Consider the following 16159-nt stretch of genomic DNA (forward strand, 5'->3'; position numbering starts at 1 on the left):
ATTTGCAAATGAAACAAAGTAAAGAAAAGAAAGCTCAGATTGGAAACGAATCTGTGAAGCTCCTGCTACTGTAGAAAATACTCACAAAAAAGGAAGTCTGCAGTGTTTGGCAGATATCCTAACTAGAGATGATCAACATTTACTACCATTAAAGGATAATGTGCTTTTCCACAGGCTGAGAAAATTTCACACTGACACCACAAAATGTATAAAGGCCTCAGTATGCTTCAAACAAAGTGTTTGTCTAACTGTGAGAGAAACTGGACAATTTTTGACTTTCTGAAACAGGACGCTGGCTACGTGTGAGGGGGTGTGGAAGTAGGCAGGATTCTTCTCTCTCAAGCCTTCTTTGCACAACTACTGTATTTCCATCACTTTTTGTGAGTTATTTGAGATCCTTTATTCCTCCTTTGAGAAGATGCTGTCCAGAAATGTGCGCAGTCATCCCCATTTCATTGCGTCAAGACTACACAGTCATGCAAAACCCACAAAATTTTGGAGTGAATTCAGGGAGGCAGTGTGATATAGCCAAGAGGACCTATTTTGGCCACAGCTGGTTCCGGACGTAAAAGTCACATTCGTTTTCTCCATAGACAGTTTAAGGTGACTCATATTTGGAGCACTTCCTCAGCTTGGAAGAGCATAAAACTCTCCCAGTCAAATAAAATGAACAAAGGACAAGCACCTGCATTAGAAAATATGTGGTCCTAGGATAAAAAGCCGAATGTATAGGCATATTTAAACATCAGCGTAGATATAAACTTCGACTCACAGGATGCATTTTGTGTAAAAAACACCCAATCGCCAAGATAGAATTGTGTAACATACTGCATACGGGCAACAGGGCAGAAGCAAAAGATTATAATACAGTCTGCAGCTTAAATTAATTCACTTTTGGATTCTGGGTCACTTAAAGATCAATCGTGATACCAGTGGGCTATCAGACTGACAGCGATAAGCCTCTGGGGGCAATGGCCCATATTTCAGGTACTCCAGTATAGCCAGCAGATATCTGGGCCAAGACATCCTTTTGCATGTGCTGGTCATTTGATGTCATCTCAATAAACAGATATCTACATATGAACACAGATAATTTAAAAAAAAAAAAAAAAAACCTAATATAAGGGCTGGTTGGTGAAGTGATATATAGTGAATATATAATATAAATCATTGTCAGACAATAGCCCAAAGGTTCTACGCTTGCATGTCGGCCAACGTGTTCTGCATCTCCATACGGACTTGTTACCTGCTGTTCAAACTTAATTGGTCAATATTACTCAGAACCAGAACGCTTATGATACTAAAATCTTGTCCCGTTGCCCACAGATTCTGCATACATGCAGATATCTATTTATAGAGATTACGTGTAGATGAATTCAACAAAAACGCCACCATGTTTGTTCCAAAATGCAACAACAAAGTGTTTTGAACTCATTAAGGCTTTGATCTGTCACTCTAACTGGATTCATCCCCATAGCATTGGCCACAAAGTCTCATGGTAATTGTAGTATCTATAGCTCTCTGCCATGCCAAACAGACAAAGAAAACATTATTTCACAAAAATTAAGTTTAAAACAATCCAAACTAGTGGCCATAATATAAAACTATAGGGTTGTTTTACTGTCTGGTAGTCCTGTGTTTCTATTTGTAACGTTGATTAAGAAATTAAGAAAAAGTTGAAATACATTTACAGAGTAAAGCACTTCCAGGTTTTTGTTTGTTTGAAGCATACTGAACCCTCACCTGTGGACTTACCTGTTTGTGTGTTTGTGGATACCGTTGAACAAAAGGGGCATCTTAGGTGGCAGTGTGTTATTGTGCCTAGTGGATCTCCTGATGTTAGCATGCATGCAGCAGACAGAAGTCAGAAAATGGGAGGAATGGGTGGGAGAGGAGAAAAAAAACAAGACTGTGGGAGTGTTTACACACAACAGACATAAAGTTTTGTAGGTCAAAAAAGGCGCCAAGTTATCCAGTGATTTAATGTACCATCTAGTAGGTAATTGGGCTTATTTTAAGTTATGCTGTTTACAGAGGTATAGCTCACCAGCTCATGTATCCCATTCTTATACAAAAAAATTACTTACACTGAGAAAAAAAAAAAAAGGCGTGTCGTGTTTCACCCTGTAAAATCAAGTTGATTTCAGTTTTAAAAATCTTTGAGAGCGACTGCCTTGAAAAAGGTAAGTAGATATCACTATTAGCCTTAAGTTATGTGTACATTATATTTAAGTAATAAGTTTCCTTAGAATTTAGTTGTATATACTTCATTTTGTGAGGCTTTTGCAAGTGAAATTCACTTGTCATTAGGATAGTGGATTTGTTTTAATTGTGCAATTTGATTTGTTACCACATACACTGGCCTTGTCTTAAGATGTTCAGAATGGATTTTTTCAAAATAAAAGATGCTCCTACAAAGTAATAATTTATTGTTGTGATTACTTTATTTATAAAGGACAATCTGTTTCCTAAATTCTACTGAGTAAACACAACTGTCCAGTTAAGTCAGACTTACTTCCTAACACTTAGAAAGAAAATGTTTATTTTACTTGTCATTTTTAAGTTGCAACAACTTCACAAAATTAGGTGAATACAACTTACTCAAAGTAAACTTAGTAAACCTAACTCAAGTCTAACAGTTATATTTACATAACTTTTTCGATGCAATCAGTTTCCTAGATCTTTTTAAAGTAAGATCAACTTGTCAGATTTTGCAGTAGGACTGTCAGTTACTTCTTCACAACATTCATGTTGTCATCCGGTATGTTTCTAAACAGTGCTTTCTTTGAGAAATCACTGGATAAGCTTGTAGGTTTTTGCAGTGTAAGCAAGTGGAACTACAGCACTGCGTGACAGCTGAACAAGCATCAAAAGCCGGCCTTCATCTCTAGTGACATGCTTAAAAACACTGTCTTCCCTCAAACACATCTGTGCATACAAAATACAAAAAAGAATGTAACCAGCTTATTGTATTTCTATCTAAGACGTATGGTTTTATAAGGAGACGCCTGCAATGAGACATACAGATGTGTTCTCAAGCATGTAACTTACCTCTTTGTCTGTGTGCCTAAATAACAATCTAAGACCCATGTGGAGGTAACTACAGTAGGTGTGATGACCAAATGTTAAGTGACAGTAAAAGTCTTGATATCATAAACTGTATTAGGATATGAGAACAGAGTGAAGAGACAAGACCTGCAAAGAGAATAGCAGCATGCCAAGAATGAGCACAGTCTGAATGCAAGCATGGTCCTGTAGTGTCCTCTTGTGGATCTGAGGCAGCAGTACAACTAAACAATCTGCTCTTTGGCTTCTTTTCCTCAGCCTGACTGACCTGTATTTCATTTCCCCTACTTTTATTAATTTAAAATGAGAGTAAACACCTCTGCTTGCCTGTTCCCCACATGCTACCCTCCTGACTGTCAACTTTATCCAAAAATATGGAGAAAATGACAAGTCATTGTCAAGTCAGTGATCATAGGCTTTATTTTTCTTACTGTCAACAAACCGCATGAAAAGACCAAAACCAACCTTGAGTGTATCTACTAACAAGTACTGTGTGTGCATACTCACACCAATGAGCCACACTGTTGCACTGGCTGACATGTTGATTACCATGAACACACACACTGTGGTTTATTTTGACTCAGTCCCACAAACACCATCCTCCTGTCCCTAATACTAACTTGAGCACCAATTGTGTATTAATCCGCAGCTGAAAACAGTCCCCAACAAATACACTTTTTTCCTCCTGTTTGGGTAAAAAATCAAAACTACAGTGCCCAGCTGGATTTGTCTTTTTAGGCTTTGGGTTGAGAGCCACAGACAGGGTAGGGAAGCAAAAAAGTATTGTGAGAGGGACAATGAAGACAACATTTCTGGTGTTTTTTCATGGGATTTGTTGACTATAACAAAACTATAGAATATTGCCAGCCTCATCTGTTAAATCCAGTCCACAATTTTATTTCTACTCATGTGTGTGTTTTGAAATTACTTCTTTTTTTGCATTACATTGGAAAGAAGATTATGTAGCTGTTATTTTCTGAATGACAATTTCCTTTAAAACACTTATTTAACTTTTACAACAGAGTGCCTCGATTACAGTAGAATATTTTCTCCCACTTTCACCCATTTTCAGTGGATTTACCTTTTTTATTGCATAGAGAGACAATTTGATTAAAAAAAAAAAAGTAAAAAGGACCACTGCACACAACAACTACAACTAATCTAGTACCACAATGTAATCAATATGTCATGATTGGCCAGTTTACCTGGTGTGGAGGCACTCAGCACTTTTGCCTCGCATTGACTGGTGGATCATGATGACCTCACTGTGGTTACCATGGGGATGGATGACACATTAGGAAATCAACAACAGTCAAAAAACCAGAAGAGCAGAAGGAGAAGAGGGTGAATAGGAAAGAGACGCTGTCACTAATTGCTACACACACACACACACTCAAAGATGCCACAACCGAAGCTGTTCTGTTTAAACACTGCTCTAAAGTCACTTTATACAATGACAATCAACGGATAGCTACTGCACCAAACTTGGTTCCAGCCCCAAAATAAACAGCCATGAAAGAGGGACATTCAGTGAAAGAAAAGGGTAGAAAACCTAAATCAGGAAATATTTAAAAATGGTTATATTAAACAAAAGAACTTAACCTGTTTGATCAAATAAGGTTTTAGCAAATTTAATGACAGGTGTTAACGCTTACATGTAAAAACATAATCAGTAGTCACACAGATGTTTTTACAACTGCACACACAAATAAGCGGTCAATGTCACACACAAACAAGCAGCTCTAATAAGATTTACTCTATTTGGATATATAACAAGGGTGCTCACACACAGACACTCACCTGTCATCCAGGTACTCCTCCTGGTGGCGACCTCTGGCAGCGTCATAACGGGTTGGAGAGCGAGAACGACGAGTATAAGGAAGCTCATCATCCAGACTCCTATAAGACAGAAAGGGAGGAAGGGAAGACAGAAGGAAAGAAGGAAGGAAGGAAGGAAAGAGGGAAGACTTATGTCAGGTTAGTGGTCAGGCGGTATTGCAGCAGACTCTTGGCGGGGCTCATCTGGCTCGGCTAGTAAAAGCAGAGCTGGCAGCACTGTGTGTTCTGCTTCAGACAGACATTTCATTAGTTGATGGACTCTGTTTGCTGCCTTCCAGCAAACTCTCTCATTCCTCCTCTCTCCCTCTACCATGTTGCTTTTACCTCTTACAAGTGACCAGTGTCTTTCAGCCTTCTTGGTCCTTCTTTAGTATCGATCATTAGACATCAGGCCATTCAGCCCACCTCTGAAGACTAATAGTCCATGATTTATATTGTGTAATTATGTATTATATTTGGCCAAAATATAACCATTTGGAGCACACTAAATATACAAACAGGTGTCTAAGAGGTGGATTATGGATGCATAAACCTGTTAAAATTAGTTGCAACAACCTGGTCTTACGTGAAATGACCATGACCTGTTCACACCGCAGTATGTGGTGGTGGCACATAATGTCTTACTAATACGTGCCAAAACCACAGAAACAATGCTGATGTAAAGTCAATTAGGATTCTTTGTTGTGGTGGACACACAAATTTCCTGGTTCAACGACGTCATGCAATTAGCTGTGGTTAACGTCACAATCTCGTGGGTGGTATAAAGAGCTAGAAAGTCCTCATAGCAATGAGATGTGGGTGATGGATGTGTCAAACAAAATGGGACTTTCACCCAAGAGACTGCAGTTTGAGTAAGGTGTACTTCTTTCAACTTAACGGCTTATGTCCTTTACATAGTTATGTCATGTTATGTAATGTACTTACGTCACTTTACGATATACTGATATGTTGCGTTCATAATAAACATTGTTATTTTAACCAAAAACACAAACTTTTTCTAAACCTAATCAAAGTAGTTTTGGTGCCTAAATCCAACTGTGCTGCCACCACATAATTTCATCGCACTTGCCTCTACCACATAATGCCATGTTAGACGTGATTATTTCACGTTTTTCTGAAAGATCACTTTGCATTGTAATCACTGTGATGCTGAACATAGCCTCCACTCTCCATGAAGGGTCATTCTTTTCTTATGCTTTTAAAAACTTTGACACCACAAATAACTAATCTGAGACAACTAGGATTTGTACCCAGGTTCATTGTAAACTGACTTATCCATCTCACTGTTAAGAAGCAGAAAAATAATTAAAGCCTAAATTCTTTCTTAATCTGCAACATGTTAGTCTGGAGGTTTAAACGCATGTCCTCTCACAGAGCTGGTGATTAAAACTAAACTTTCATCTCTGTCAGAGAAAACTCAGGTGACTTCAGACTGTTTACATCAAAGCTACACTCAGATAACTGAGCCTCTTACCTGCCTGTCAAACAGCATCAAACCATAAATCTTTCCAAGACGGTCCAGATCTCAGTGGAGTTCTGTGGGGATTAGCTATGAAGTCCGGCAGCCAGTGGCTGCTTGCTCCGCTGTCATCAGTGGCTAACAAGCGGAGCTTACTGCTAACAGCAAACTACAAACTCCACAAATCCATTAAACACTTCCACCATCCACAGTCAGACACACACTGATTATTTCCTGCTAAATTACAGCTCATAACTTGCACCAAGGGCTGCCCCTGCTCCTGTGTGAGTGTATTTGCTGGCTTATAACATCCTGGCACAGACTATTTGCTGGAGTTTGCCAGCCTAACGCTCATGCGGTATTTTAAGATAATTGCGAGCACGGCCATTCTTGAATTTCCATGTCCGTTAGTTCACCACTTACATTTTTGTCATGTCTCGACTTGTCAACGTAAATGAAACATAGATTTTGTCATATTTTTTATTATCAAGATCTATTTTTTGCTCATCATCATCTTGCTTTGGTCATGGAAAAAAGGCCGTTGATGAAAAATTTTCATCATAGTTTTCGTCAATGAAAATAACACTGCAGTTTAAAAGATTTGGGCTTATCACTTTAAACATCCCTTGCTCTGTTTCCCTCAAACTGAATAATGTCTCATACTATTTTATAGAAAATAGTACATCTGTTAAAATTCTGCATGTTGCTCTCATCCTTTAACCCTCACCTCTGGGCGGGGATGTTGGCTGGCCGTGACCGGATTCGTCCCTGTTCTTCACGGTGTGGGGAGACAGAGCGGGAACGTATGTGATGGGCTGGCGTCCTCTGCTGGTCCGGCACCTCCAGGGTAGACCCGGACTCGCGCTGCCTCTCCCTGCCACGTCCATCCGCTGCTGGGTGGGAATGGCAGTGCACGAACACACACATAAACACACCTTCATGAGAAAATGTAAATGTTTCGAAATTAATGTAAATATATGAGAAATGTAAGTGTCAAGGGACTCTTCAGTAGTTTCTAATGCAGGCCTCCACAGCCCTGATCCAAAGTAAACTTACAAAGAAGTGGCAGAGTCCGCCATTCCCACACTGGATTCAGACTGCCTAGAGATCATGCTAATGCCTTAGTACCACACAGTGGCTAAGTGCATGTAAAAATATTCTTGTTCAGTATTCTTACCATGGTGCTAACATCTTAGCATGGAGCCTGATACCATTGAACATAATTGTATGGTAAGCGCGACAGTACAGTGTGTCTCAAGGATACAGACTATTAAAAGATTAGTCTAATAATAGAACTGCAGCTGGCTATTTTTCAGTACCATGTCCTGTATTTTTGAAATGTAGTAAAGAAAAAAAACCTTTCTCTTTCTTTGGTGGTGTAGCAGAACTATCTCTGAAGATAAAAATACAAACAGAAAGACTGATCAGCCTTGAAGGGATCTGTGGGACTGTGTCAGGCTTTGTTGTGGTCCCAAGGTCACTGGTTTCAATTCCAAGAGAACAGCACCTCAAAGCTCACAGTGGGTCATTAGTTTTGCTTTGGAAAGTGCTACCAAGGTTTTTCATTTATTCCTACCATGCATGGAAATTAAAGAAAAAGTTGGTCAAAGCAAGGTGGTGTATTTTTCCATCCCTTCTGTCTCTCTTTTTCACTTCGGTTCTCATTAACAAAAAAACACAGATACATACTGTTGTAGAGTTCGACTGATATAATGTAACTAATATTATCCTAAGGGGTTTTCATTGGAGAAATATATGATCAAGCAGCCTGATTATTATGATAGCCCATATCAACAAATGTCTGTACATATATATATATATATATATATATCAGTCCAGCCCTAACATACAGAGACAAACACTCAGACAGACATTTACAATTATACACTAATACACATTAAACCAAAAGTTGAGTGTTTCAATATACATGGTAGTAAGTTATATTTTAGATGGAGACCCAGTTCAGAGCTGAGGCAGAACAATGCCTGCGTGGTGCGTGGAGCCTGGATGGTTTCTCCCCATGCCAACATGTAGTCTATGACATGACAGTGTTTCCCGTACACATGATTTATTTGTGGTGGCCTGTCGTACCCACTGTTATCTATGTTGTTTTTGATTCAATTTAGATTTTAAATTATTTTTCAAGTAATTTGCTTAGAATGTTTTAGAATTATACTATTGTCAGACAGCTGCACAATAACAGGTAAATTAAGAATAGGAAAGATTCGAGTTCACATTGAACCTTAAAGGGTAACTTCAGTATTTTTCAGCCTGGAATTTGTTTTTGTTTAAGTGACTAATCGGAAAATAAATTTTAGAAACCGGTCCAGTATTGAGTGAAACAGCTGCAACCAGCAGCATCAAAACAGGCTGCAGTGTTAAAACTGCCGGCAGTTGGACACCCTCAATCACTGACATGCTTAGACTGTTATTTGAAGTGTTGGAAAAAATTACAGAAAGGACCCCTACAGAGGTCAACCTCTTTGTTAAAGACTAGGAGCTTTTTTGTTTAACCAGAAACAGCCCCGAAACTGATATTGTCAAACACACCAGAATCCATTTAAATAAACAGTAATTTTATCATCATAAAACACACTTCATTAAAAGTCAACAGAAGCAAAATAAACTCAGAATAGTCATCTTGGTTTATCTCTTCACTGTTCCAACAATCCCCACTCTGGTTTGGTTGAAATAAACCCTTAAGTCACCCAGTTAGATGTGAAAATAAGCTGACTCTATACACGTTTATTTAAATGGATTCTGGTGTGTGTTTGAAGACAGCAATTTCAGGCTGCTGATTACATTGCAGCTGCTTTTACAGCAGTCTTGTTCAATACTGGACCAGTTTAAAAAAAATCTGTTTCCATTACTCATTTAGACACAAAAACATGGAAAAACAGGGTCTGTGTCGGAAAATATTCAAGTCACCCTTTAAATGTTGGTGTACATTTCAAGTCATCATTAATATTTTCTTGATTCATTTCAATTAAAAAAATAAATAAAAATTTCAAATCAAAATTTAGCCTCTCTTTAGTTTGTATCAGCTGGTGTAAATTTTGCATAACAGTATAAGGGTTGCTTGTTGCATATGGAATACATTTTGGGACAAGTGATGAGATACATTTTGGCACAAAACTTATTCCATACAAAATTTAAAAAATTAATAAAAAATGCATACATCTGTTCCAGCCAAGCAACCCCTATAATAACACCACAAATAAAATATTTGTGGGAAACACTGAGGGTAGTACTAGGAAATAATCCCCACCCACCTTTAGACACTATTGCTGTACCTCCATCAAATTCAGGCTCTGTTATACGTTGAGAACCTAAACAGTCATAGACACACACACATACAGACACACACAGATGTATATATACACCACACACACATATATGGGTGCACGTATCCAGGTGCATCAAAAAACAGACATTTACATTGATATACATGTTATACTTTGCTCACTGATAGTAAACCACACACAGTCCTTTCTCTGTCATACAGTGAAGCATGCATGCACACACACACAGAGGTTATGAGAGAGCTTATACATACATTTATAAAAACAGCAGCATTCAAAGACTCTGACTTACGCTGCAGCTTCTTGCCAGGGGTGTCTGTGTGTCGTCGGGGTAGGTATGGGGAGGGTCGGGGCAGCGGTATGGATGAGACATCATGGGTTTGGAGTGGATACCAGTGAGGTTTGTCGTCCAATAAGGCCGTCTCCAGCTCTATCAGGATCTGCTCAAGTCATAATCCACATAGTAACAACATGAATAAGTGCTGTTTGTGGCTGCTGATTGATATACAGCAAAACAGACAGTAGGAGTTGTTTACTGTATAAACAACAGGACAGTGCTGCTCTAAACATCTGCTGTTTGGTATTTGGTGCGCAACAGCATTTTTTTTTGGTGCACCACTGTACACACAATGCAAGATTATAGCATGGCAGGCTATAAACCTTTACAAACCAAGTCTTGTGTGTGTGTGTGTGTGTGTGTGTGTGTGTGTGTGTGTGTGGTACCTCTCCCATAAAGGTGCTGTCCTCCTCCGGTGACCTGGGCTGGTCCCATATCGTCAGCTCCAGCATGTGGTTGCGGAAATCCCTGCGATGGACATGAGAGTAGACGAACGTCTGGTTCCACTTAGGCTCGCAGGTCTTCTTCATTGTTTTTGTCCTTCGTTTGCTCTTGTCACTGTGTTAAACAATAAAGACACTCAGCCAACCAACTTCCCCTTTCAGGAGACTCACATTTATTGTTTGTCCAATGAAAAAACTTAAATAGATTTAATAGATTTAGTAGCTGATTCCATTGCTGCAAAATGTTTCAACACTAGTGACTGAAAGGAAAATATAATGGTAAAGTTACCTGAGCTGAGAGGGAGTTGTCACAAAAAGCGTGATCTGATCATGCTCCCACAATACTAAGAAATGGTTTGAGCAGTATTATGACCCGTTTTTTTCACTAGGCTTTCTATTTTTAGAGACTTTTGTGGATGCACTCATCTTTGATATCATATATGGATTTTAATAATTGCAAGCCAAGTCTCCACTGGCTTTAGAGAGTTACTAAAGTGTGTATGCTATCAATTAATTTGTAGAAAGAAAACTGGCATAGGCCAAAATCAGAATCAGCAGGTCAGACTTTTAAAAAATTGGAAATCAGAAATGGCTAAGAAAAAAAAAAAGTTGCATTTCTACAGGGGATGTAATGATTTTACACTCATGGTAACGGTTAATGTGAGGTTCTGCTTATCTAAACTCACCACCCAGTGTGATGACAGATTTTAATGCACTTCGTAAAAAGCAATTTATTGTAGTCCATCTAAACCTATTTAGATCACTACGACTCCCTGTGAAGGGACAGCATACCTGCGATCAGGGAGGAAGTACATTTTAACGTAGGGGCTCCGGGGCCGTCCGTCGGGCCGAAGAGGAAGTTCTGCAGCCTGCAGCACGTTGACTATTAGCTGATGACCCACTTTGTCATACCACAGCTTCACCTGGATGGGAAAAAAATACAAACAAAGTCTGATGCTTCATCTTCAGTTTAACACATCAACAGCCCAACACACTTAAAGTGCGCACACTCACTGAGAGTTGCCCTGGCATTAACTGTGGAGCATCTTGGAGCATCCCGGGACTGGAGGGAGACAGGACATTTAAGGATGGTCTCTCCATCTTCTGGGACTCAAAAGAACTGGAACCTGCTATGAAAAAAAGGGGGAAATGATTTGAAACCCCAAGAAGAGAATGTCGGCTCTATTTCTGACTAAAACAAGACAAGAGTCTGAGGAAAAACGTGAGACACTTATTCAGTAAGGAGTGAAAATATAATCTGGTCAGTGTGTTCCTATCTATGTAATATCCAGCATCCATTCTTTAACTTGGAAAACTTCACATAAAAAGAGCACAGACCATTCCCCTGCTGTCAGGATGACAAACTACCAAGCTTCTGTCCTACTTTGAGTCCAATAGGCTTTTGTTTAGAAGTATTGGGCCCCCATATGCCTTATAAAATGGTCTTATGATCAAGTTTTATTTTAACTACTGACTATTCGTATACCCATTACCTCACTCTTGACATACATTATAGGCCCTATTTACACCTGGTATTAACATGCACCTTAGGTAACCGGATCACAAGTGGACAGCTCTAAGTACAAGTGTGAATGCATCTAACACATCATCAATGAATCTTTAGATTCTATCGCTCAAAACACATTCAGAGGCGGCCTGAGCCGCATATGGTCACATTCTTTCAGCAGTGTGTATGCTAATTGTACTGGGCCACACTGAAGAACTGCCTACTCAGCTGACATCCCTTCTTATCCAACTCCCCACTGGATATGCAAACTTTCTGTTGCTGCTGTTACACAGGCTAGACCAAGTGTCAACCTCTGGGGCTACAAATGAACCCAACACAGAAGTGCCATGATCTGCAGTTCTTTAACTTGAGACATGCTCCAGAAGTGAGTCAATCCCCATAGACCCCTATGTTAAAATGCCCAACTTTACAGCAGAAATAATCATGGTCACAGCCTGTTACAAAAATGGTTTTGGTCTCCGTAGCGAATTCCAACAATCATAACAACTGTATAGGGGGTGAATTTTTATACAACTCACCCGTTAACATTTTTATCAAGGCTCAAAATTGCACATATTTAAGGGCAGGGCCAATTGAGTGACAGTCTGTCTGAGAGGCATCAATCCCCTCGTCCAAATATGGTCACTTCTGGCTCTAAAACCCCAAACATGGCAACAGTTGAAATGCTGAACTTGAGGCTTCAAAACAGGAGTCCACAAACCAATGGGTAATGTCATGAAAGCCATTTCCATTATTTCATACAGTCTACAGTCAAGACACATGTGAAGACGCATTCTCATGCCAGGTGTCAACAGACAGACTGAAGTCTGTTCACTTGTGATCTGATCAAATAAGATGCATGTTCTAACCAGATGTAAACAGGCTCATTGACATAATGAATTTCCTGCAATATTAGCTGTTAGCGACCGTTCTGGTTAAAGTCACACAAAATTGCATTGTCAACTGTGAGTTTAGAGGGGAATGGGAATGCAGAGACTTTTTGTGCTTGTGATAATGAGCTGTTTGTTCAACATTTTTTCGGATATACTGTAAATTAATTCACTTTCATTAATAGAGTTAATGAGTAGATTGATACTGCTCTCATATCTGTGTGTTGCTTACAGACCTGGAGCTGGGAGATGATTAGCCTAGCTCAGCATACATACTGCAACTAGACTAGCTCCAAAGTTTAACACTACACCTACCAGCACCTCTAAAGTTCACTGATTAACCAGTTGTTTCTCGAATATTTAATCAGCACACAAACAGAAATATAAATATGCCAACTACAGATTTTACGAGAAGTTACACACTATAATTCTATTTCTTGACAAAAACCAGTACGCTGCCAGATATGGATGTTGAGCACAGGTTTTAGTATTGGTTCTGTTCAGGCACAATGGTACAAAAAAAATGGTAAACTTTTGTGAAAACAAAACTTCAGGAAGCCACTCCACCCAAAGGTTGTCACAGCATGATTCACTCTAGAATCACCATCAGCGGTTTCACATTTCTGTTTGTGTGTGGATTGAACAAACAAACTCTGGAGAGAGTCAGGCTAGCTGTTTCCCCCTGTTTCCAGTCTTAATGCTAAGCTAGGCTAATTACCACCTGGCTCTGGCACCAATGTCAGCACACAGACATATCTGCTTACTTGCAAAGCAAACACTGACAGACAGACATACAAGATATTTCAACATTCCACAGGAGATACCTACTAGATTCTAATGGAGGGTGGGACGTGTCGGGGATTCTTGGGATATCACTGGAAAAGAAGCAGAAGTCCATGTCAGTCACTCTCATTCTGGCATCTAACTGGATTAAACAAAGTTAGTAGTGTTCTTGATGCACAGGCATACATGCATATAAATGTGGTAGTGGAAGAAAGTAGCACTGCAATTAAAGTTATTTGAAGATTAAAATGTAATGTGATTAAAAAACATGGAAAAGCAAAGGGGAGATGTGAGTAGAGCCAAGTTCTTCTCATGACTGCAGTGTTTCCCAGACTCATTCAGATGTTTTGTCTGGCCAATGGTCATCTGAAATAATAATGGTTGGGAACCAGGAGCTCAATTCTGTCCACACCACCGTCTTTTCTTATCCACCACCACCACCACCACCACTACAATTAAGGATCCCATGGGAAACACCAGAATCCATTGCACCAGCTTCATGTAATAAAAGCATGGGGATCTGTATAACACTTATCAGAAAAATGTCATTTTGAATTTAAAATCTGAAAAGTAAAAAAGTTCATTATTTAAAATTTGCAGCCCCACCAATGATATTTGGAGGGTTTTTTTCAGTGTTGGTTTGGCAGCATATGAGGAGGAAGTATTTTAAATTTTCAGCAAACTAATACTATATATTACCATATTTTCTTTAAATAGTTCAACATTTGGTAATTTACACTTATTTAATTTCTTTCTGAGAGTGAGAGATGAGGAGATGGATGCAACTGTCATGTCTGTCTACAGAGCTAAGACTGGGATGTGGTTAGCCTAGCTTAGCATAAAGCCTGGAAGCAGCTAGGTGAATGGCCTCCCAGCATCTGCGCTGAACATATCATAAAAACATGAGAAATCCATCTTCTCATTTCACTAGGAAAGAAAGCAAATAAGCACATCTCCCAAAATGTTAAACTATTTCAAGTTTTTAATATTTACTTTTATACACAGATATTTAACTGATAAGTGTTTCATGGACCCTAGGTTGCCTTGGAGCCCATTCCAAAATCAAAAATTGAAAACATGTACATGAAATAAAATAAATATTGCTTGCATTATGAATCCCAATGTCCCAACTTCCAAACCAAGGGATTAAAAGTAAAAAACAAAACAAAAAAAAAGCATTTCTTATTTGACACTGTAAGTGCTGAATTTCACTTTAGGATCCTAAGACTAAACCAGGAATGAAAAAGAGGAATTCCAAACTCCGCACAAACAGTTTGCTTGCAAAAGCAATGCTACATTGATGGACATTTCCCATTGGCCATTTTGTATCCCTTTAAGTGAACTTTCAGCTTAAAAAATTTAATTGTAGACTACAAGTTGCAGCTTGTTTTTTTTCCACAAAAGTCAATAGTTACATCAATTGACATCCCTAATAAATAGCATTCAGTTCAGTTCATTCAGGGATGCAAAATGGCACCAGCAAAACCAAAGTTGTTTTTAAAAGCGTGAAAGGATTAAGGGGTCCTAATAAAATGGGCAGATTACTTACTGATATTTTCTATACACCCTTCGTGAGTGTTTGGAGAGAAATTAATACATTCAACTATTTTCCCCATCAAAGAGCAATTAAATCTTAAGAAAGGCTACAAGAGTTTCACGCAGTAATAACGTCTTTACCGTGAAATAAGTCTTATGTAAAGCCATTGCAATAGGATAACCTTACTCACAACAATATCTTATTGGAAATGCTGAAACACAACTTGTACTGTACTTTGTTACTCAGTGATCTATGTCAGGTTACTGACTGACTGACTATCTTATCCTGGGAAGTGAATTGACATTCTTGTTTCAGATATATATACTGAGATGTGATAGTAATGCTTTATTTTACAGGTCTTTCCTTATAATTTTCAAATAAGTTCCTTGGAAGTGTTCTGGACTATATAATTTGTCACTAACTAAAGGCAAACAGAGAAATGGAGGCAATATAAAATTGACCCTTTGCTAAGCCCTGCCCCTTTGCAATGCTCCACCAAGCTGTATGAGCTAGCATAGTGCCCACACTGTAACTTCCTGCACTCACCGATGAAATATTATCACATTTTTGGAAAAACAAAAAAGTGATTCCTGAAAAAGGCAGACAGAGGGGTCTATGACATATGTTTGAAGGATATATACAGGATGTCAAACTGACTCAGCAGCAAAACAGGCTCAAATGATGAAGATAGTTAGAAGCTAAAGCGGAACTATAGGCTACAGATCACAGTGCAAAAGTGAACCACCACATCACTGGTGATCGAGACAGAAGACAATGAATATAAAGGGAAACTTCGCTGATATTGAACCAGCTGTGTGGCATCGCATTGTGTGCAGATGAACGGAGTTTGGCTTCACCCCCGTGCCACCGCCAGTGGTCAGACCTCCACCACTGGACTGTGAGGAGCTCCACGGCAAGGCAAACACCATTCTTCTGATGCCATACAGCTGGTTAAATATCTGCAATGTTTCCATGCTTACTTTCACTGGTCCCTGT

At 39.1% G+C, this 16159-nt stretch overlaps 1 protein-coding gene across 1 annotated transcript in view; it reads right to left on the reverse strand.

The window, feature by feature from the left end:
* Nucleotides 1-16159, reverse strand: part of LOC126406584 (regulating synaptic membrane exocytosis protein 1-like) — a 131064-nt gene that overhangs the window by 25037 nt on the left and 89868 nt on the right. Inside the window, exons 11-20 of the mRNA XM_050070944.1 lie at nt 13672-13718; nt 11461-11576; nt 11239-11369; nt 10390-10561; nt 9959-10106; nt 9637-9693; nt 7092-7254; nt 4867-4965; nt 4272-4331; nt 1756-1833 (exon numbers count right to left, since the gene is read on the reverse strand). Of these exons, the coding sequence (XP_049926901.1) occupies nt 1756-1833; nt 4272-4331; nt 4867-4965; nt 7092-7254; nt 9637-9693; nt 9959-10106; nt 10390-10561; nt 11239-11369; nt 11461-11576; nt 13672-13718 (1071 nt within the window). The remainder of the gene's footprint in view (nt 1-1755; nt 1834-4271; nt 4332-4866; nt 4966-7091; nt 7255-9636; nt 9694-9958; nt 10107-10389; nt 10562-11238; nt 11370-11460; nt 11577-13671; nt 13719-16159) is intronic.

This window comes from Epinephelus moara, chromosome 19, assembly GCF_006386435.1.
Source record: "Epinephelus moara isolate mb chromosome 19, YSFRI_EMoa_1.0, whole genome shotgun sequence".
Lineage (NCBI taxonomy): Eukaryota > Metazoa > Chordata > Actinopteri > Perciformes > Serranidae > Epinephelus > Epinephelus moara.